At 45.0% G+C, this 23,327-nt stretch overlaps 1 protein-coding gene across 8 annotated transcripts in view; it reads right to left on the bottom strand.

Annotated features, from left to right (window-relative positions):
- nrxn2b (neurexin 2b) overlaps window positions 1-23,327 on the bottom strand; it is a 749,542-nt gene that overhangs the window by 662,470 nt on the left and 63,745 nt on the right. For all 8 annotated transcript variants that reach the window (XM_086165979.1, XM_086165985.1, XM_086165983.1 and 5 more), the window contains exon 2: window positions 1,127-2,425. In XM_086165979.1, coding sequence (XP_086022105.1) covers window positions 1,127-1,838 — 712 coding nt within the window. In that variant the 5' untranslated portion in view covers window positions 1,839-2,425. The remainder of the gene's footprint in view (window positions 1-1,126; window positions 2,426-23,327) is intronic.

The following is a 23,327-nucleotide window of genomic DNA, read 5'->3' as shown; positions in this document are numbered from 1 at the left end:
GAGGAAGCAGGGGAAGGGAGTTTGACAAATGTTGAAATGGACATACCTATTTACAGAAGCAACCTGGGGATAAATGAGACAAGCAACGCGCTAACCGGACCACTCGAGAGCAACAGGGGGGAGGAGATGGGGATCGAAGAGCAGACGTTTGGATTGGAGGGTCTCCTGCTCCACCAGCAGAGCCACAGACTCCTGATGTTGTGGGAAGATGACCTCTTGCCTCACGTCGTACCAGATACGACAGCTTAAAAAGCCATACCAGATCACTCCAGATCGCGCGGGAACTCTTTGGTCCGACACAATGAAGCCTCGACTGCATTGTCCGACCCACTGTCGGATCATTTTGTCGTCTTAAAACCTGTCAATCACTGCCGGAGAGCTGAATTTCTTCCATCTCGGCTTATAAGACGAATGATTCAAAACAGCAGGTGTTTGCTGAGGCCAAAGAGTAACAATTTGATTCTGTAAGCTGGTCACATCGCCCCGAAGAAGACAGGAGCCGGAGGGCAAGGGCTCAGCACGTCTTGTTCCACCGCACAACCGTAATCCATTACTCTGCACTCGTTCCTCGGCACCCTTAGAGTCATGCGGTGCGTCTTCACCACGCCGGAGTCTGACAACTCCACCGGCATTTATTTCCATTATCTTAAAATTAGTGCCGACACTCGAGGACAAATCCGCTCAGCACAATCAACATGACTTGGTAAGTCATTTAGCCCCGTGTACCCCGAGCTTACGTGATTGACACGCGTCTGGTGGGCGGAGCCGATTATCTCTCGTATATTTACCGCCATCTGTTGTCACCGCTGAGCTCCGAACGTACAAAGAAAAGCACATCTTGTGTTTGCATAGGGAAAGTGTTTGCTTTGGAGTACCGGTTTGGCCGGCCAGATTTAAAAAGAGAAAAGCTCCCAGTCATTAGAAGGCAGGAGCCGAATCAAACCCGACAGCCGGCGGGCGCCAAAGCGATGACAAATGACAAACCTTCTCATAATGCATCAAACGGTGTGTGTAGGCTTTGTCGCTTCGACGGGGGTAGCAGATACCCTTCCAGTCACTCGTCAAGCGCAGAGTCATAAAACAGATTTAAAATGCGCGGAGGAGCTTTTACATTTTAGTGACCTACCTTCCTTGCAGTACTTCCCCTTGAAGCGGGTCTGGGTGCAGTCACAGTGAACCTCTCCGTATTGAATCGAGCAAAACCCTCCGTTCAAGCACGGGTTCTGCTTGGTGCAGATGTACTCCAGGTTGTCCTCGATACCCTGGCTGTTTAGTAAAGTAGGGGGCATCTCCCCCACCTTCAGGTTGGAGATCAGTCCCTGGAAAGGGGGCTCGTACTTTACGGTGCTGGACGTGAGCGCAGAGAGACGCACATCTGGAGGGATCCCGCCAACAAACAGGTCGCTGACCACCGCCATCTCCTTCCTTTTGGACTTCACCTCGGCCACTTTCGTTTCCCCGTCCACCATCAGGAGGGTCTCGCGGAAGTTGCGGGTGAGCAAAACCATGTGCCAGCGGTCGTCGTTCACCTGCGTCTCCATGTGCAACCGTGCCGGCTCGGCGCAGTGGATGGCGAAGCGCAGCTGGAGGCGCCCGCCGGCGATCAGCAGCTCCAGGAAGTCGCAGTTGCCGCCGTCGTCTAGGTAGAGTACCAAAGCCTTGCTGATGTTGGTCTTGAGACTGAAGCTCAACTCGCCCACTGAACCGGCCTCCCAGCGGCCGTAGCGCGCCCACTGGCCCGGGGCGCCGCCGAACTCCAGCATGCTCACTCTAGCCAGTAGGCTAAAGAGAGCTAGCAGCCACAGGGGCCAACACATCAATCTTAGGCCCCGTGTCATGCTTCGAGCGCTCAAATGTCCCCTTCTCTTATCCCAAGTCTGATAATCGCAAAAGTGTTAGCCGTGGTCAAAAGAGTTGGAATGAAATTCCCAACTATGTAGCTTTTTTTTTTTTTTTAAATGATGTACAGCTTACAGAGTAAGAATCAGAGGGACCCCTAAACCAATTTTCCAAAAGAATCGGCAATTTTTCTTTTTTCCCCCTGATCTCCTTGATGCTCTTAATCTTATCCTGACTCCCTCCTTTGTCTCTCCATCAGTCGGTGCCTCTGGGAATGCGAGAAAGTGAATGAAGAATAGGGATACGTGTACAAGAGGCGGGGGTGTATGGTAATTTCAAACCCCCCTCCTCCTGGTCTGTATCCTGGACCAGAAATAGAATATTGGTCTCCTAGAATCCAGATCTCAGAGAGATTTCCAGGGAACGGCAGTTACAAGTGTGGGGGATTTATCCAATCCTGGTCTTTGTCCGGAGTGTTTGCAAGCCAAGTTGCACTCATGGTTCCAGTGGAAGAAAGCATTCGTCTCCTTGAGGCCTTGAAGCCTTTAGCATGGCATTTCTCCCGACATGGTCACAGGAAACAGATCTGGAAGACAAAGGGAAAAGAATATATGTGAAATGAAATGCAAATATGGCTTATTCCTAATTATCTAAAAAAACAAATCCACCAATTTCATCAGTTGATCCATTCCATAGTGCCTGAAAAAAATCTAAAAAATAGCTATCTACAAACCAAAAACGCACAAATATTTCTTTCATATTGGCTGAAAAAAATAAACAAAAAGATATAATCAATTTCAAACATATTAATTTGCTAGTTATCAAAAAATCAAAATGCACAAATACAATCAGCTGATCAACTCCATGTTGTCTGAAAAAAACAAAGAAAAAAGATACATTAAAAATATAAATACATAAAAAAATAAATAATGAAAAGATAATTTTTTTTTTATCTTTATATACATATATATATAATTGCAAACATTGCTACTTGTTAGTTATCAAAAACCCAAATGTACCAATGTAGTCAGATGATCCATTCTATATTGCCTGAAATAAACAAATGCATGAAAAAATTCTCCCAAAAAGAAAAAATAACAATAAAATATAGATCATTGTCATTTCGCCGGTTATCTAAAAAAAGATAATCGAGAAAGCGTATCAATATGAATCAACTGATCCATTACATATAGCCTGAAAAAAATAAAAAGTAAAATTATACATTTTGTGTATATAATATGTACATATAATAATATTCCACATGGTACGCCATTTATTTTCTCTCTTTCATGCTTTCCCTTCTGTTACTCTCCATACCCAGTGCCGTAATATAAATGCGTTGCTTGGCTCCATACATCCCAGAGGGACCTGAGCGATACCAATGTCTTATTTCATCTGATGGCTCTCAGTCACGTCAATGGATCTGTCAAGCGGTGTACCGTAGCATAGCATAATGGTTACGCGCTGATGAGAACTGTCATCTGTGTGCGCTTTTCAGCAAATCAGGGACGCCACACTGGGCATGCATATGCATCACGCACACACACACACACACACACACACACACACACACACACAGACTATTAGATCGAATGAAATTCCGAGTGAAGTGCGAAGCGTTCAATAGCGATTGGAGTAGCCGGTCTTGACCCTGTGACCGTCATTTCTTGAGGGTGAATTAATCTATTTCCATCCCGGTTTACCGCTGGAATGGCGGGCTGATCCCCGCCGCTTCTCTGCCACGGCCTTTCACGATGGCTTCAAAGCCTGGTCGGCCGACGGAGGGTGTGTTTGTGCGATTGGCTTCGGAATAGGGGAGCGGTGAGGGGAGGCTGCAGTCGTCCTTAGCCCGATTCCCGCCGAGCATAGTCTCATTTTAATCTTTCGACCAAAAAACAGACCTCGCACACCTAGAATCATGAACAACTCAAGAGCAAGCTAACCTCACCCACCAATCACGTCCGATTCAGTTCTGGTGTGTGTTACAAACAAACCCTGCAATGTCATAAACAAGATACTACATTACACAGATTAACTTATTTGCTGTTCATGGTTTAACATAAATGAAGGCAGTTTTGGGTCTCTTGGTAGGATGGCAGCCCTCCTCTAATTGGAAGGTTGACAGTTGTAAACAGTAGTAAAATGAGGAGGTAGCAGTGGCTCCATCTGGAGGTTGTACTGGTAAAAATTGAGGAGATTGTAAATCTGTGGCCCCCAGTGGTCTGATTAGCGGCTTGCACTGCATCCGTATGTGAATCTGTGAATGTGAAATCCGGTTTAAAATGATTCGAAGGTGAAGAAAGTGCCGGATGAGCGGAGATCATTTACCAATTTGAAAGAAAGTCTGTTTTGGCCCTTCCAGAAACATATGCACTATCCAGAATGACAAGAACAATATCTGGAATTCACTCCTAAACGGAAATAACTGCTCGATCCCATTTACCCATTTAGGTACTAGCAACTCAGGGGGCAGCTCAGGGTTCATCTTCCCGCCTGGGGACGCCTCAGCCAGGAAACCACCAACTTCCTGATTGGTGGGACTCCCGCTCTGACAGACACAGACGCCCCTTAACATTGCCCCGTACGTATTTAACTGTTCCAAAAAACCCCAATGTTTAATACTGCATGGGCTCATTCAGAAAGGTTGGTTCTCACGAAATGTCATGTCATAAAATTCGACATTTAATTGGTGCAAACAAGGAATGCCGAGAAGCTTCCCCTTCATAGACACATCGTTACATCTAAAGTACGCCGTTGACATATCAGTCGCCTTCTTAAAGCCCAGTTCCTCGATGGGATCCCGAGTCAGTGGAAATTAGTCCCTGTGGTTTCCGCTCCTCGAGCGCATTGAGCTGCACCGGTGTACTCATCTGCTCAGGCTGTTGCTAAATGTGACGCCGTCAAGACAAAATGTCTTCTGGTATATAACAGGAACAACGTGCCTTGGGGTGCAATAAAGCCTGGGCTGTTATTTTTGTCTCGGCGTGACATATCCCAATCTGCATGTTCGCACATGCAGCGCGGTCGTTTTGCACACACACAGCAGATGCAGATGCTACTGTAAATTAAACACCGATCCCACCGAGACAACGGGATTGTTCATGTACACATCTGGAAAGGTACAGTCGTGGAGTCCCCTCAACAATCCAGTTTTGTTAACAAGCTCGGAGCGTTGGGAACGTGAGCCGCGTGGGTCCTTAGGTAGCCTCAGACGGCACACAAACATTACCGACGGAACGCGTGTTCTTCCTGCTTGTGCACTTAGTTCAGGTCATTTTGAGTAAAATATTTTTCCGCTGAAGGAAGCAAATAATATGGCTTCATCAAGCAAGGGGCTGGAATTGGGGGATCAAAAATATACTTTGATGAAAGCTATTTTTGTCAATGACTTCCAAATTTTTCACTAATTTTTGAGGGATCTTTTTCATCTATTCCGTCCACGATACATATATTTTTTCCACTTATGAATCATTATTTAACGTAAAATAAAAAAAGAGTAGGCTACTCCAATAATATATATATTATTGTATTCCAATACATTTTGATGGTAAGTGTTTGTTTTTTTTTAATCGGGAAAATTATATCCCAAAAAAATGCTCAATATTAGCGATGTTGATTGTCACATTCCGATTTTATTTTTTTTAGGAATTTTTTTAAAGGACTTCCTAATTCTGACTAATTTTTGGACATCTTTATCCTGTCCCTCCATGACACTATTTATTTTTTTCAGACTGTGAGACAGGTGGAAAATAAAAGACCAGTACCTAAATTTGCCACATATTTTAATGAGAAGCATGTCTTAATCGGGTATATCATATCAGGTAGAAATTACCCAACGTCAGTTATTTTTTTTTCCAGGAATTTCTTTGTTAAACTAACTTTTCACAATTAACATACACGTCAAGCTTGGCAGTAGCCATCCGTTATGTTCCGTGTGATCAGTACAGTACAGGGGCGCTGCTACTATTTAATCCCAAGGACGCTGTGGAGACACGACAAGCCTGGAGAAATAACTGGCGCTCTGGGGATTGTGCGGCTTATGTGTGCGTGTGTGGTTCTGATTGATTCTGGCCCTGTGTGCATTCAATGGAGAAGCCGTCCTTGCGCGGCAAAGCTATTTTTTTTTTTTTTCGTCTTTATCATCCGGCCCCGCGTCTACACACCATGTTTTATTTTTTTTTATTTCTTAACGCCTATATTTATGCCTGCATTTTGGAACTGCGCTTATCTGCGTGTTGCATAACGCCCATATTTTACATGAGACATACGTGGTCTAGTTTCAGCGCAATCCAAAAATAACCGGGGTGCTTTTTCTCCCCCCCCCCCCCAACACTTCCCTCTGTATCAGTCATGTCCAAAAAAAAAAAGATTGTAAAATACGCTCACACTCGCTCCTTACCGAGGATACAACCTTCACTGAAAGACCAATATGTACCCAGCTGGAGACACCCTGACCCCCCCCCTTCCTCGTCAAAGTGAAGCGCCGCAACCCTCAGGATAACTGCGCGGTCATGTGAGCCAGCACCGACCCATTTCCTCTTACATCCACCCATGGGGAACACTGGCACAGCCCCGACAGTAACTCCACTCCATCTCTTTAAGACTCTTTGGCTCCATCCACGCTGCAGCAAAGGCTGCCCCATTTAATATATCTTTATATAATCGCTCATGCAGAAAAAGGTTCAAGTCGAAGTCAGCAGCACGAAAAGGCCTCTTAGACGTCGTACAAATAATGACTTGAATGTGTTCACCGATATAATACCTCGCATATTAGCTGGGAGATAATATTTGCGGCTCGGACGGAAACGACGTCGTGCCGACGAGAATGTTCGGCGATCTTTTCAGTCTCTCCTGTCTTTTATTTTCACTGTACCCTCTTCTTCTCGATAGCGTTCATTCGTCCAAGCGTGCATTCGTTCATTATCCGTACCGCTTATCCTGCACTCGGGTATTGCAAGCAAGCCGGAGCCTGTTCCAGCTGTGATTGAGCGAGGTTGGACAGGTCGCCTGTAACCGTCGACAAAAACATTCTCATCGTAATGCGTCAACCACCTGACGAATTGAGAATTAAGAACCCCCTTTTTGACATTTCTCGACGAACCGTGCAGCATCATATCTACGCCAGCATCGGTGTCTCTATCCAAACCCAATCAAAGTGAAACTTTGTTTCATTCGACATCCGAAATTGCCCACTCGTGCATCAGTGGAATAGAAGCTGCTCCAGGTGCGTCGAAAAACAACTAAAAAAAGGCTGTCCAATGCATCAGCAGGTGATGCAGGCTTGGGAGAATGTTAAATGTGAGTGAATGGTTGTGGATCCCTGATAAACAAGAGTAAAGCAACCATTCACTCTCTCATTCACCCGCCTCAGCAATTCCTGGAAGAAGCCACAGGACCCAGAGGAAATCCATGCAGACACCAGGAGAGCATGGAGACGCCACATGGACCTCCTGTGGGAATCACACCAGGGACCATTTTGCTGTGAAGCAGAAGCACTACCAACTGCCCCATAATGCAGTGCTTCATTTTATTTAAATACCATGCGCAAGTGAAATACAGTTACTGTTTCAACTCCATCAGGGGACAGACATGATGTGAGTTTAACTAAAATTAGGTTCTGGCTGTTGCTGATACTTGTGACCTGGATCAGAGAGGGGCTGAGTAAATGACCAAACAAAATATGCAGTAGACTCCTGCACATGTGTAGCATTATTTTAAGTCTTTGCATGGAGCGGCGACCAACCCTCACCCCTGCAGATGTGCAAGCATACCGATTCGTCATCCCGATGTAACGGGTCTAAGACCTTACGGGCACTCTGGCAGCAAGTGAACAATTTGTGGGAATAGAAGACAGACTGGGAAGGATGATGAAGAACCAGAACAGAAGACAGCTGGTAGGTCTTGTAAAAACACAGAGTTATTCTGTGTCTAGTAAATACAATCTGTCCACTGATGAGGAAAAAAAATACCATCCAGCAAGAAGTGAGTCTGTAGCTGAGCATCTTAAGCCATACTGATGGTCCATGTGAATGGCAGCCGTGAGCTGAGCAAATTGAACTGTAACAGAACCACCACCACCACCACCACCACCACGCCCCTTCAAGGGATGGCCTTTGGTAAACCACGCCCTCCCAAAAATGAAGACAGTCCAGAGACACCAGGTGGAAGGGGAAAGCAACTGGGAGGTGGGCCAAAATTCTTGAAGTGAATTAAAGATCAAGGTTTAAGGATCAGAACAAGAATCTGTCAGGATCAGGACTCGGGGAATCAGTAGAATAGTCAGGGCGGCGTGGCGCTGAAGTTAGAGCGATCGCCTTTGGAACCGAACATTCCTGCTTCAATTACCTCCTAGCATGTCGAAGTGTTGTTGAGCGAGACAGCACCGCGGAGGAATCACAGACAGGCAAGGACGATACCTGGAAGAGACGCAGGAAGACGCGGAGCAAGAGATTGCCGGAGGTCCAACGGGAATGGAAACCACCTGGAAACCAGCGAGGCTTTTAAGTCCACACTGATTGCCTGCCATGGATGGCAGCTGTGAGGCCAGGTAGACCAAATCAGGATCCACCTGGAGGCGGGACCACTTGAAAAAGCTCCACAACACCAATGTGTAACGCTCTGATCAAAAAAAGCCAGGAAAAATAGCACATTTATAATGCATTCTATTTTTATATCATCTTTCTACCTTAATGACACTGCACGTACTTCGGAAGGGCATCGCATTCACTCCACGTCAGATGCCAAACTGGCGGTGGGATAATTGGGGCTCGGGCTTCTACGGCAGCTCAAGGACGGCGGCCTAGCCTCCGGGGGAGTCCAGCCATGAGAGTCACTCCTCAGAAAAGAAAAGTCCACTTTGGAAATGATGACGAACAGAGGACACACAGATCCTCGCTGCCTAGATGTTTTGGTACGAGTGGATGAACACATTCATCCACTTGTTATCTACGTTCAGATACCATACATCTCTCATTCTCAGTCTCTCATCCATAACTCATGGGGATCCTTCTGGCTGTGAGGCTGAAGGCTCTAACTAGCACTTTGGATGGACTCAATACCTTTAACACGTTTCCAATAGAATCTTCTAGATATACTTAAAGCCGTCACTGGAGCAGACAGAGGGGAGGAAGTAAATAAAAAGAGGGAACCATCGACAGGAAATAAACCATGAACGTGTTTGGTTTGGAGACAAAGAGATAAAGAGATGTTTTGGACGCGGACAGAGGAGGAATAGCGGAGATCTGAGTGGAAAGATTTTGAGGTTAGAGCTGAAAACCTGAGAAATAGAGTTACATAACGTTAGCTGGTCTGAGAATAGAGGGTCTAGAAGTGAGAGCTAAATGGAGGCAGCTGATTGGCTGTGGAAGAAGAGGAAGACAAGCCCTCTCATGAAGACAAGTAGATGAATTAAAACGGCTTAAACGACCAACAAGGATGAACATCGAGGCACCAGAAGTCAAAATCCCAGATTTCTCGGGAGATCAGGAGGCTGATTTTTGTCGAAAATACACATTTCGTCACCCGGTTAAACCTTCCAGTATCTCCAGTCCTGGACCGATGGATTACTAATCCCCATCCGGGGAAAGAACACGCCCGAGAAACTACATATGTAAGACGATTTAACCAAAGCATGGGTATTGCGTTTCCTTAAGTGCAGCTGCACAGCTCTAAAAACACACTGACTTAACAGCACCTTATTTCTTAATTTATAATCCTTCAAGCTAGCACCTTTCAGGGTGTGTAAACAGACTTGGCCATATCTTTTGGCTTAAATCAACACATCCCCAGGCTTTAATCCAACTCCGCCTTCATCCCAAGAACACCAATCCCGTGGGGACCGGGGCTACACCTGTACTGCGAACCCTCCACCGTTACTCTCTCAAGCACCCGGCGTGTGGTTCAAATCAGGGGTTCTGGAAGGAGGCCGGAAAATAGCCTCGGGGTTTTCGGGGGCGCCGTCCCAGAAGAAAAAATAAGCCAAAAAAAAAGGCTAAACGAGCTAAAACCCGCTCAAATATTTACACATGCAAAGAGTTTCCCGCAGACAAATACCTGTGCAAACGGATTACACACGTGATTTCCACATGCTAGACACCAACTGCACACACACACACACACGCCATATTCCCGTCAGCCAGGAGTCATTAATCCTAGCCTGTAAGAAGCTCAGCAGTGCACCATCCGTCAGCGTGAGGCCGATGCCGCCGCCGCCGCTGCGCTCTAATTAACCAGAGAGGCACACTGAGCCACTTTTAATATTCCCGGTCAAGATGGAGAACAAGGGCTTTGAAAGAAGAAAGACAAGAAGAAGAAGAATAAGAAGAAGGAGGAGGAGGCATGGTGGAGAATACATCTCAGGAGGAAAGGAAAATAGAGTAGGGGGTGAGACATCCAGGCAAAACTGATGATAAACCTTTAAAAATGCAAGAAATGGGGAAATATCAGGTGACAATATGGCAAAGGAAGTCAAAAATTGGAAGATAGTGAATGACTAAGATTCTCATTCATTCATTCATTCTTTCATTATCTACTGCTCATCCGGCACTCAGGGTCGCTGAACTGCACAGTCGATCACGGCTGTCATTTGATGAGATCCAGAGTTCCCCCTCGACCGATGGCCAGTGCCGTAAATAAAGACATAAAACCATTCGCTCATTCATTCACACGTAAAACAGACATGCAACCATTCAACCTCTCATTCACACCACTGGACATTGCAGGGTCTCCACTGAACCTTCTAAACATTTTGGACCGTGGGACGATCCCGGAGAACCAGGGACCTTCTTGCTGCGAAGCGGAAGCCCTAATCGCTATTACCATTTATTCGTTAATTAATTCAATTATTGCATTAGCGTCTAGCCAGAGCTGTTAGTGCTAACCGCATGTAGCCCTCAGTAAGGAGATGCAAATGAAACAAATCAAGGGCTTTAGCCTTTTTGGTGGCTCCGGATTAATAATGACTTTCTCTGGGTGTCTCGGTGTTGCTAACGGCAACACCCACGCGAGGCGAACGCATCAATCCTCCATGACATGATGTCACAGAGGTCGCTGAAAGGCCATGGGGTGACGGTGCATAAACATACAAGAAAGCGCACATGCCTTTGCTTCTTTATTTAGACCTTGAAAAAAAAAAAAAAAAGAAATGGTTATCTAATTTTCTCCCTCAACAAGTCAATCAATAACCCCCGACTGAGATCGATTTTGTTTTTACTTATTTTTTTTATTTTTTTCCCAAGGCATACAACATTGGCACCCACTCTGGGATCCCATTTCAGAAACAAGATGTGTGCAGGACAGTGAGGGCGAGTCACATTACTAACCCACAACCCCCCCCCCCCTGATCAAGACGGCAAAATGGCCGATGACAGCAGAGGGGAAGCAGAGAAAGAGAGCACGACCCTCCGTGATGGACTTGTGTTTTGAGAATCGATACGCGCCACATTGAGAGCACGCTACATAATATCCAGATTGTTTTTTTTTTCCATGCTTAGCTCCATCCATGCTCAAGATACCTCCTTGTGCACGTTCTTTCGCCTCTTTTTTCCCCTCCTCCTCCTCCTCTTCCTAATATCTTCCCTCCGTCGCTCCCTCCCACCAGAACCAATGGATACCAGGGTTTCTTTAAAGGGCAAATGATGTATTCCTTGTGCAATATCAAGTGTACAGATGCTTTCAATATTTTAGGGGCATACACATTAGCGTTAAAGTATATTTCAATGCTTATAGCATAATAGAACTGATATTTTGGCTGATGACCCTTCCAGGGTAGCCCATCCCATAGGTGTGAGTAAAATGGTGACGTTTGGCGCTTTTGCACTGGAGGAACATTTTGGCAATTCTTCGTACCTTTTCCGGGCCAGAGACCATGGACCTCAGCTTCCAAACCCTTTTACCTCCTATATTTGGCAGGGTCTTACATAGGTGATTGGTGGAACTCAGAAACTGCACCCACGATACTTCTTGAAGACAGCGGAGCGCTATTTTAAAAACAATTTTGGTCACCGGTCAGAGGTTCAAGCTCTTCTGGCCTGCTACGCCTCAGAGGAGATTCCAGGGCTTGCAGAGAATAAGTGCTCACTGCTAACAGGGTTCTTCACACGGCAAAGCAGTGCAGGGAGAAGATAAAAACACTTCAACCATCTGATTATCCATGGTTATTATTCCATGGACGCTGTGGCAGCTTCCACCTCTTCATCTTCCTCTTCTTCTTCGGTGGTTTGTTTTTGAGTGGAGCTTAAGGTGCACGTCACACCGCTCCCGTAAGTAGTCCATTATCGTCTTCCTGGAACAATCTTATAGCTGGACAGTTCTTGGAACTTTTCTATGCTGAAGCGACATGAAAACAATTGTGTGCAATTCTGGAAAAGCAGAAACAAGAAATGATTCATTTTGAAGGCTCTTTGAGGATGGGGAAACACACACAATAACAAATCATGGCCCTGAAGCTGCGACGATACGCACGCCTCTGTGAAAAAAAGTGCTCCTCCAGTTCAAGAAGAAATCCGACTTAAATTCAAATTATTATTATAAATATCAAAAACGACAGCCTTTGCACGTGCGGACAACATTGGAAGCAGCGCCGGGCGGCAACGGTGTTTTCACAGTTTATCTCAGAGCGCCTTTTACCCCTCTCTCGGTAACACGTTCCTTCCCGCTCCCCCACTTCTAAGTTGTTTTTGCATGCGTGAAGAGTGAAATGCATGCTGTGGGCGAGCAAGAATACACCCGATTACACTTGTGTGTGTGTGTGTGTGTGTTTGCGTTAGCCGGCCAAAACGCGTGTGACTGTCATGCCGCCCGGAGATGTTTTGGTAGGAAGCGCAAGGCTCGCCGGCCAGGCCTCGGGATCTCCAATTAACCAGCCCAGCAGCCTGCAGCACCGCTGGCCTTATCTGGGCAAGAAGAGGCGGCGAGCAGGGGAGGGGACGGGGATGGAGGGGAGGAGAGACGACAAGAAGAGATACAGAGAGGGAAAAGCGGGAGGGCGAGAAGGAGAGGACTCACTCCGCAGTCATATTTCCAGGCTGCCGCTGCGGACGACTGTTTGTTCGATATCTATCAACTCCCTGCGTAAAAACACACACACACGAGGGCGCATATTCTACACCTCTTTCATCTTCTCCACATCAGGAAGCTGAGAGCTGTCTCGTCTCGGTGAGAGACAAAAGATGAGCGGAGGAAAGATGGTCGGCTGTTGACAAAAGTATTGGGTGTGTTTTGACGCGAAAACACTTGGTCACCGGCTTTTTCTGAAGCCCTTGCCGATGAGAAGAGTCAGTATTGACCACAGGGGGAGACTCTTTATTTTATTTATTTTCTTTTTAGTTTTGAATCTTGATTTTGTAAAATCACAAACTGATGTGAAAGTGTGCACTTTGAGATGTGATATTAGATGCGATACTTGACAACAGGTCAAGCGAAATCATGCAAAAAGCTAGTTAGCGTTCATTAAGTCATTGATTCATCTCCCGGGGCTCACTTTGGACCGAAAACCAGTCGTTTGCATGGCCACGTGTGCAGCCATTCACCCTCTCATTCACACGTCTGGGCCATCAAGGGTCTCCTGTGTGTGTTTGGACAGTGAGAGGAACCCGGAGAACCAGGAGAACATGGAGACTCCACATAGCCAGGCCATCAGTGGGAATCCAACAGGGGACCTTCTTGCTGAAAGGTGGGAGCGCTAACTGCTGCTATGCCTTGTTATGTATTTACTATTTGACATGTCTCAAAACCAGGGCTGGTTTGTTCATCTAGGCATGGCACCATAAAAGCGTGTCAAGGAGTGAATTTTTAAAATCCCATTCTTCTTCTCTTCCAGCAGTTCTGATTGTTTAGGCTCCCTCTGAATGTATCGTCCAATCAGAGTGCAGTGCCGCACTGTGGGGAAGTAACCCTTTTTTTGGGCCATTTTCAGTCCAGTTGAAATTGACCCGAGTTCTTTCGTAGACTCGCATGTGAAATCCCTTTTTTTTCTTGGACGTACCGTCTTTGTAGCTTCTGTAACTACAGGGAACATATTCGTGTTTATCTCCACCCATTGGTTACAAGTTGTGTTCTTTTGACAAGACAAATTGTGGCAATCGTCTCGTCACCTCTTAGTTTACCAATTTAATGGGTCACTTTGATCATCATTGCAAAAGTTACCCCCCTTATTATTTATTCAACTATTGGTATAAGATGATTTCAATGCATGTTGTCTGCAGATGCTTCCGGCTGAGGAAGCCACTGTGACTTTTTGCATCAAACTATCTCGGACCAACGTTTCAACTCGTGTCCTCCAACCAGCCCCCCTGAACTGTTTGGGTTTAGGTGTAACCGCAATCCAGTATTTTCGCTAACGCACTTTCCTGCGGACTTTTTTCGTGAATCCTGTCCGACATTTTGACGACGTGCACGTGTCTCAGTAGATTATTGAGTGTGGCGCTTTATATATAAGCACAAAGAAAGACGGAAATATGCACGGCTTTGGTTTATGATCTCAATCATTCTTTATTTCTACGCACACGTAGGAAGCTAATGTCCTCTCCCGCGGGCCGCCATAAATAAAAAAGGCTGATACAGAGGCAGCTGAATCATTTCCCTATAAATCCTGGCTATTATTCACTCCTCGGACGGCAGAGCGGAATGGACAGAAAAGCATGGGGAAAAAAAAAAAGTAATCCGCTAAGTGCAAAACTGAAAGATGACGTATTTGGAGTTTTTAACAGAAAGACAGGGGATAAAGTCTGACAATTTTCAGCTCCAGATCCACAACAGTTGGACGGGACACAAGCTCTCCTAGAGTTCTGTTCCACAAGAAGCGGCTGACGCCTCCGGCACCAACAACCTGCTTCTTTGTTTCATTCATTAATTCATTCAGTCATTCATTCATTTATTCTAGTAAAGTTTAAGATCCCCTGATTGGATTCCAATACGGGGTCTTTCTGTGTGGAGTGTCCATGTTCTCATGGTTCTCCGAATTCCCTTCATAGTTCAACAACATATGGGACACCACCTTGTCCAAGCTTGTGAATGAGAGGGTGAATGGTCGTATGTCTTTATGAGAGGATGAATGGTTGTATGTCTCCATATGTGACCCTGGGATGGACTGGCGCTCGGTCCAGGGTGAATGAATTAAAAAAGCCAGGCTGAAAATATCAACTACACAAAAGAATGAATACATTTAAATTCCCTCTCCCTCATTGGCCTTCTTATCTAACCCAACTTTTGTTTTCACTATGCAAAGCATCATGCACGGATATACCCATCGGACAGTTGCAATTTTTTGAACGGGCATGATTGAAAGATTAATTATTCCGAAAAATTACAAGCAATGGCAAAAGTGAGGGTCTGGAGCATGATCAATGAGGAGATTTACAGACGGTGTGAGAGAAGAAAATGCAGAAGAGAAGGTTAGATGGAGAGAGGTGATTGGCTGTGGCCACCCCTTAAGGGAGCAGCTCAAAATAATAGAAGGAGAATGATGAAAAAGCTGTAGCGGCTCTTCGGTGTCAGCCATCCCATCCTTGCTCCATGCTAATCGGGGTAGTCGGGGTGCAATTACCGTCCGCCCTTGCCTTCTGAGTGGTCCAGGGCAAGGAGCCTCTCAGCAGCAGCCAAACAGCCAATGAGAGGCCAGCGAGTCGCAAACACACGCTTTGCTGTTAATGGTTTCATTTGTTCTACCGGCAAGTAGGACCGGGAAAACAAAGAACAGTCAATACAACGGTGTTGTTTTGTGGTTCAGTGGTTAGCGCTTCTCATTAGTGAAAAGGTCCAGACAGGAGTTTGCAGAACAACCCGGGGAGAACATGCAAACATGCAGTATACAGTAAGTATACTGGTCAAGAGTAAACTCTGCGTCTTGACCCAATGGCAGCTACTCCGAATGAAGGATAAGCAGTTTGGAAGATGACTTTCAAGCCTTTTGGGTCTGGCTTAGCTAAAAAAAATAAGATTCTATCTATCATAAAATAGAATATTGTCCACAAAACTTTTTTGTTTGTTTTTTGTTTCATTTTCTAAAGCGGAAATCATTGCAGATGTGTTTAATGCTGAATTATATGTACAATCAAGTTCTGGCAAACCCAGGGGGGTGGAGGGGGCACTGGGAAGATGTCCTCACAAGAAGAATTGACATTTCAATATCCGCAGTTCACAAATATAAGGATTCATAAAGTCTCAGTCAACTCGGAGACAGGAAAGCGTATCGGAGACCTTAGCGTTCTACTTAGCATTCCAGCTCGGTGGGTCTCCATTGACGTCCGCGTCCCGATATGATTGCCGGGAGCCGACGCCCACGGACGGCTGAGCAATGTGTTTAATTTCACAGCCCATGTCGACCCGCCGAGCTCATTATCGGCCTCTCAATTTACTTAGTGTACCTTCTTTGGTGGCGTATTGATCCAGGTAATACGGGTGAAAACGCTGCCTGACAAAAGGACTTCTGCAACCCCTTCCCCCAGCTCCCTATTGAAAAAGGGAACTAAGAATAAACTGACGAAAAACGCAAGCGACGCCTTCTCTGAGAAAAAAAAAAAAAAGACAAAAAATAAAAGCAGATTCAGGTCGCCTTTAAAACACATGGATGCCGTTTTGTGAGTTAGAGAAAATAAGTAAATAAACAAATAAACAAATAAACAAACAAACAAATAAATAAATAAATAAAATCACAAATAAATTAATAAATATATATAGATAAATAGATAAATAAATAAATAAATAAATAAATAAATAAATAAATAAATAAATAAATAAAACACAGCACAAATTTAGTTTTGAAAAGACACAAGGTGACATGCACACATATGGGCGTTCAGACACGCTCCGTAAGGCCTGGAGAAACGATGCAGGGCGTTTTTGCAAGGTTAGGCGGGGGGTTGGATTATGTGAGCACCTGGAATGCTAACACTATTAGTGAATAAATTAATCTGCTGGAGGAACTCTACGAGAACTTCCGCCGGTAAGATGACCCCTGCCTCCTATAGTCTCGATGGGGATATTACATACAGGCGAAATTACGACTCGTTGAATGGAATACTTGCTGCTCCAAAGGGGCCGGCTGAAAACGCTTGCCGTCCATGAATTTACGGCCCGGGCCGAGCGGAAACCATAAAAGACACACACGGGCTCTGACCTTGGGGTGACATGGGTATCCCAGGTGTGTTTGTTTTGCGATGCAAGATGCTGATGATGGCGTAAATCGAGGGGAAAATCAATAAGCGCGCCTATTGATTTGTCGTCATAGCAGCAGGAGGCGGTCAGTTACGGACGGCGTGTTTCACGGCCGGCAACAGTTTGTCCCCTTTGTCCTCAGGCCGCTCGATTCTCAGTCCATAAAAGGCATCGACTTAGACCTTTCAACCGCGCACGCTTTGGAGGACGTTACCGCGACTCGCATTCATCCTCGTCGTTTTCAAGTTATTCCGGTTTTTGTGTCGGTCGAAAAGCGGAAAGCCAATCGGCAAGGGCTTGAAAAAGCGTGGCTAGAAGACCATGTTTGTTTATCCATAAACGGTCGTACTAACCATCTATTAAGAACATTAACACGGGCTTAACCAACCGCCATATTGCTGCATAAGTGGGCCTGAAAGTACGGGAATGTAAAATAAGTCAAGGAATTCTAAAATGGGTGTAATTTCTTCTCTTTTTATTTTTAAATTCCTTTATTGAGTGATTTATTAAGATTTTAATAATCATATTCATTTATTTCTATCTATTTATTAAGTCATATGTCAATTATTTTAATCCATTAAATGTATCTATTTATTTTTTTTATGCATATTTTTTGGGGGGTATGAATTAATTATTTTATTTTTAATAATTAATTTATTTACCTATCCTGATTTTTTTTTACCCCATCGTGTAAATTGTTGATAAATCTTATTCATTTTTTTTTTTTTTATTATTTTACTTTTCTCCATTTATTTATCTTTATTCATCAGTTTATCTTTAATCCATTCATTTTATTCATTCATTATTTTATTTTTGAATTTATTTAATTATGAAGGAGGATGAACCTCACACCCTTTCATGCAAAGTTGACAAATGTGTAAACAAAATTCTTTGTGTGTTTGTTTTGTTTTCAGGGCGGAGGAAGAGCTCCCCGACTCCCTTTTACTCTCTGTTTATTTTTTTGTGTTTAAAAAGGAACATGGGCTCTCTGTCAGGATTCATCCGAGTTTTCCAAGCCTCATCAAAGACCCCTCAAGTCTTACTTCACCTACGCGCTCGTCGGGAGCTAACTTAAGTGACGGAGTTTCATTTTGATCCAAACTCTCCTAGAAATAAATGAGCACATCAAAGTGGGCCTTATTTGTTTCTGTAGAAAGGATAAATAAATTGCCAACTCAACAGTTAAATAAAACTGCAATTTTTTACTTGGGACACTTCACGGCATTTCACATGGAACTTAAGAGGTTTTCAATTCGGGCCTCCTGTGTGAATCTGTGGTATGTCGACAGACATTTTGGATCTTGTTCCATTCATTCATTAAACAGGTAATCCTTCGATCGGGGTCGAGGCGAGAGGCAGAGGTTCATGCTGGGTTTGGTCACCTGTCCATCACGAAGCCACATAGAAAGACATCCAACCTTTCACTCTCTCCTTCACACATCTTGGTAGTCTAAGATCTCTCATTTATCTATTGCGTATTTTTGGACTGTGGGTTTATCTTTTTATGATATATATACATAAAAACATACATACCCTGGTTTCCTTCCACAGTCCAGAAAAATTCAATAGGATCATTGAAGGCTAAACTACCATGCTTTTTGCAGATGACGTGGTTCTGTTGGCTTCATCAGACCGTGATCTCCAGCTCTTACTGGAGTGGTTCGCAGCCCAATGCGAAGCGGTCAGGATGAGGAATGGAACCTCCAAATCCAAGACCGGGGTTTTCAGCCGGGAACAGGTGGAGTGGCTACCCCGGGGAGGAAGTCCTGCCTCAAGTGGAGAAGGTCAGGTATCTTGGGGTCGACCCGAGAGTGGGAAGGATGGAGCGGGAGATGAAGGGGCGGCTCGGTACAGCATTAGCAGCGATGAGGACTCTCCCCGGTCTGTCCTGGTGAAGAAGAAGCTGAGCCAAAAGGCGAAGCTCTCAATACCGGCGGATCTCCCTTCTTACCCCCATAATTGGTCACCAGCTGTGGGTCGGGATCGAAAGAACAAGATTGCGGATCCAAGAAATGCAAGCGGCCAAAATGAGCTTTCTCTGAAGGGTGTCCCACAGATATGGGACAGGGAGCTTGGCCATCTAGGAGGGGATCAGCTTCTCTACATGGAGAGGAGCCAGATAAAGTTGCATCTGGTCAGGATGCCTTCGAGACACCTTCCTGGGGGAATGTTCCAGGTATGTCAAATTGGGAGGAGGCCTTGGAGAAGATGCAGGACACGCCAGTGGGATTATGTATCTATGCTGGACTGGGAATAACTCTGGATCCCCCAGACGAGAAAGGGAAGTCTGGGCCTCTGCTTCAGAGACTTCTTGACTTTCTTGACCCAACCCCGGATAAGAGGTAGACGATGGACGCATGGATGTGCTACTGGGAGGTGTGAATGAGAGGGTGAATAGTTGTTTGTCTCTGTAAGTTGCCTTGTGGTCAACTGGCAGTGGGTCCAGGTTAAACCCTGCCTTTTGATCAAATTACGGCTGGGATATGCTGCAAGCCCCACAGAAAGCCCAGCAAAGATAATATTAGAGCTCTGTCACGCAAAAAAAAAAAAACGATGCAGCTCAAATTTGCAAACTTCAAATTCTCGCCTTCCTCCCCCTCAGTTCAGTTTTGGGTCACAGAGATCGTGATAAGGAATTCACTGGCCGACCCTCTTTTCCCTTTGAGGTCTCCTCCCTTCATATTCATCCAAATATGTGTATATTTACGTGATATTGGTTCAGTTGGAAGGCAACTGAGGACTGCACCTTGCATAGTGATGTTATATTGAAAAAAAAAAAAATCATTCGCTCATCCTCTAGAGATGGGTGAGGATTCAGAAGTTCATGTTCTGCTCAGTATGTTGTCTTAAAACTTAAAGATCTTGACAAACACTGGCCCAGAGTTGCTAAGTTGTACATATTTCTACAGACCAAAAATTCAGGGACACAGCCAATCATCTGCCTCCATCTTGCTATCTCCTCTCACACAAACTAATATCACACCCTCTTCCACTCCAGCCGTAGGTGTCCTCCCTGGTCTTCCTCTGGTTATCCATTATTCTTATTGTCTTCATTAGAGGTGTTGTTGTCTTTTTCTTCGGGCTGCTGCCTTCAGGGGTCTCCACAGGCAATCATCTGCCTCCATCTGATCCTCTTCTATGCATCCTCTTCTCTCACACAAGTGACTTCATGTCCACTTCATTCCATCTGGTCTTCCTCTCCTGACAGTTTCACCCTCAGCATCCTTCTATCCAGATGTTCACCATCCTTCCTCTGTCCAAGCCATCTCTTTCTGACTATCTCCACAGCATCTAACATGTGCTGTCCCTCTGATTGACTCATTCCTGATCCTATCCATCCTCCTTAGTCCTCCACATCTTCATCTCTGCTGACCCCTGGTGCACTCCCAATTCCACCTTGAGCTCCAATGTTGTATCTACAGCACACCTCACCACCGTCTCAGAGCGTGCATACATGTCTTGCACCAGTCTAACATATTTCCCTACCACTCCAGATTTCCTCTAAAACAGCATCTATCTTCACATCCCTTGATCAAAGTGAAGCTATGAGCTTGATTCCACCTTTTTCATTTGAGGAATTCATCAACGCCGAAAGAGAAACGGCCTCGCTAAAAAGAAAAATGATTCATGCACCCAGAACTGTGTCCTTCATTTGCAACTGCCAGATACTGGGAAATACAAAAAGGCGATGCAGGACAATGTGAATGCAGGATGCATGTCGGGGTGACTAAAACCAGCGTTTGCATGCGTTTTGAAAAGACAAGCGAGCAAACAAGAGTGTTATGATTCAAATAAATAAATACATGCTTGAGATAACAGGGGGAAGCCCGAACCTTGAAAGGGGAACGGAAAGCCAGATCACATTTAGAGAAACAGCACTGGCTCACAAAACATGAAGGCTTCATTACAGGCTCGAGACCAGTTAGTGGTCGTTGAGACACGCGGGACGGAAAGGTGGGCGGGTGGAGGAAAGATCAAGCAGCGGTTAGTCTGCACTGAAGGAGGAAGAGCTCAATACAAATGGCGCCACTGAGACCGAACTAATGCCCTATTAGATCTAAACACAGGATGGAAGAGTAATGGCTTCCATTACAAGGGCCTCACGTGAGGGAGCCATGTGAATTTATATATATTATTGGAACACAAGGATGTTATTGCACCCATCAATCTAGTTAGCCGTGGCCAATCGTATATTGGCGTATCATTGGCCAATGAATAAGAAAAGAAATATCAGAATCAACAAACAGATAATTGAAATTTTAATTGTAATTCGGGCAAATATTCAAGGCGGACAGAAGGTACCACTCAAGAACAATATCAGGAAGATCAATATCGCGATTTCAGTCTAACGTCAGAGAAGGGCAATATTTGATGAAATAGCAGAAAACATCAAGGATAATTCAAAAAGAGCTGATTAAGAAAACATTGGAGACCAGGTAAGCATTCTGCTGATTTCACAAAAAAACCTAGCACTGACATCAGCTGGAATTAGCAATTAGGTAATTTGATTTATTGTACAATCCTCACGGCCATGAGGAACAATGCCAGAAAGTAGCTATTATTATGAAAACAAAAGGCACACTGGTTAGCATCAGCATTAAATACCAAGAAGCCCCCTGGTTCAATCCCAGCTGGGGGCCATTCTGAGCAGAGACAACATGTTCCCATCACTTCTTGGTAGGGTTCTTTCAGGCTCTCTAGAAAGTAAGCAGGGTCACTTGCTTGATATTGTCAATGAAATTAGCCGTCAGTGGGGACGGGATTCATAGCTGGATCCCTGGTTATCCATTTCATATTTTACTGTTTGACAATCTGATCAATCAGTTGGGCACTGGTCCAGTTGGAATTTGCTGGCCGTTCATCGCAAACCATTGAAATACCCGTTTTTATCCAGCTAGCTGGACAGGTTAATCTGTCAAATGGGCTGTGGGCTTGTAAAAGCAAGGTTGACTAGATATTCTTTCAAGCGTCAGAGGATTGGTCGGCTCTTTGGCAGACGTTCAGGGCGGGTGTCGCGCCGACACCTCCCCCTCTTCCTGCCTCGCCAAAGGAGTGTGTAGCCCTCTCCGTGCACCGTCTGCCAGGAGCAATTAATGCGTCATAACTTCATTCAAAGTTGCGCTTCCTCCCTAAAATGCCAGACTTGTGCATCAGCATTAGCTGCTTTCGTACTGGAGGAACTCTTTGCAGTTCCTAGAACTAGACTATGGTTGGACTACCATATGTGCTTCAGAATACGTCACAGTCCATTGCCTTTGCAAAGGAAATTATGGACCATTAGCCACCTCTGCACTGTAGCAACTTTTTTCAGTTCCTAGAACCTCTACAGGAACCAACCAGTTTCCTGGTGCGTTCAGACAGCAGAGGAACCAGGGACCACGGACCTTTAGGTCATGGAACCGTCCTTGCTCCTGCTCCGAGGCATAGTCCTTTTTATCGTTCCCTTATGGTGGAACTCATAAGCCACAGCCATTAGCAGATGCTTCCTCTGGACAGAATAGTGCCATTTTTAAAAACTATTTTGGTCACTGGTTAGAGGTTTTCTTGTGACAAAAAGGAAAGAACGTGCAGGAGAAATGTCCGCAGTCTTGTGACCTGCTACATGTCAGAGGGGTTTCCAGGGCTTGCAGAGGAACATCTACATTTTGGCCAGAATAAGTGCAGATTTAGCTAACAGCTAACAGGGGTTTTCACACAGTGAAACAAGACAGGGAGAAGATAAAAACACAACCATTGGATAGTCCATGCTTATTATACCATGAATGCTGTGTTGTCTTCATCTTCTTCTTGGGTTCGCTGTTAAGAGTGCAGCTTAAGGTAAGTCAAGGTTCCTACCGCAGTTTATAAATGCCTCTGAGAATGGAAACTCGTAGGTTCCCCTGGAGGATGCTACTTCCTGGAACGATATTCCAGCTGGACGGCTCTTAGAAATGAGTACTGAGAACTTTTTAATTCATCCTTTATTAATCCCTTGTGGGGAAATTCCTTCTCTGCCATTAACACATCATGGATGAACCATGTGCAGTAGGCTGCCATCCATCAGCGCCAGGGAGCAGTTAGAGGTCCAGTGTCTTGCTCAACAACACTTTGACAAACTAGGAATTGACCCATGAATGTTCAGCTCCAAAGACGATTGCTCTACCTCCTCTACCACGCCGCCCCCAAAAAGTAACTAATTTCAAGCCCTTTATCGGCTGCTGCGTCGGCTGCTGTGGAAAAGTGGAATAGAACTATGACTCATTTTGAAGGGTCTTTAAGGAGTGTGAACTTAAGGTAAACACATGCACTTTAACAGATGGTTGCCCTCAAGCTATGAATTTGTGAAATATGTACTC

The sequence above is a fragment of the Fistularia commersonii genome, chromosome 19, assembly GCF_037954325.1.
Source record: "Fistularia commersonii isolate RoL2024-O1a breed Wild chromosome 19, RoL_Fcom_v1.0, whole genome shotgun sequence".
Lineage (NCBI taxonomy): Eukaryota > Metazoa > Chordata > Actinopteri > Syngnathiformes > Fistulariidae > Fistularia > Fistularia commersonii.
The sequence above is the reverse complement of the archived record's forward strand: the minus strand, read 5'-3'. Positions and strand labels throughout refer to the sequence as shown.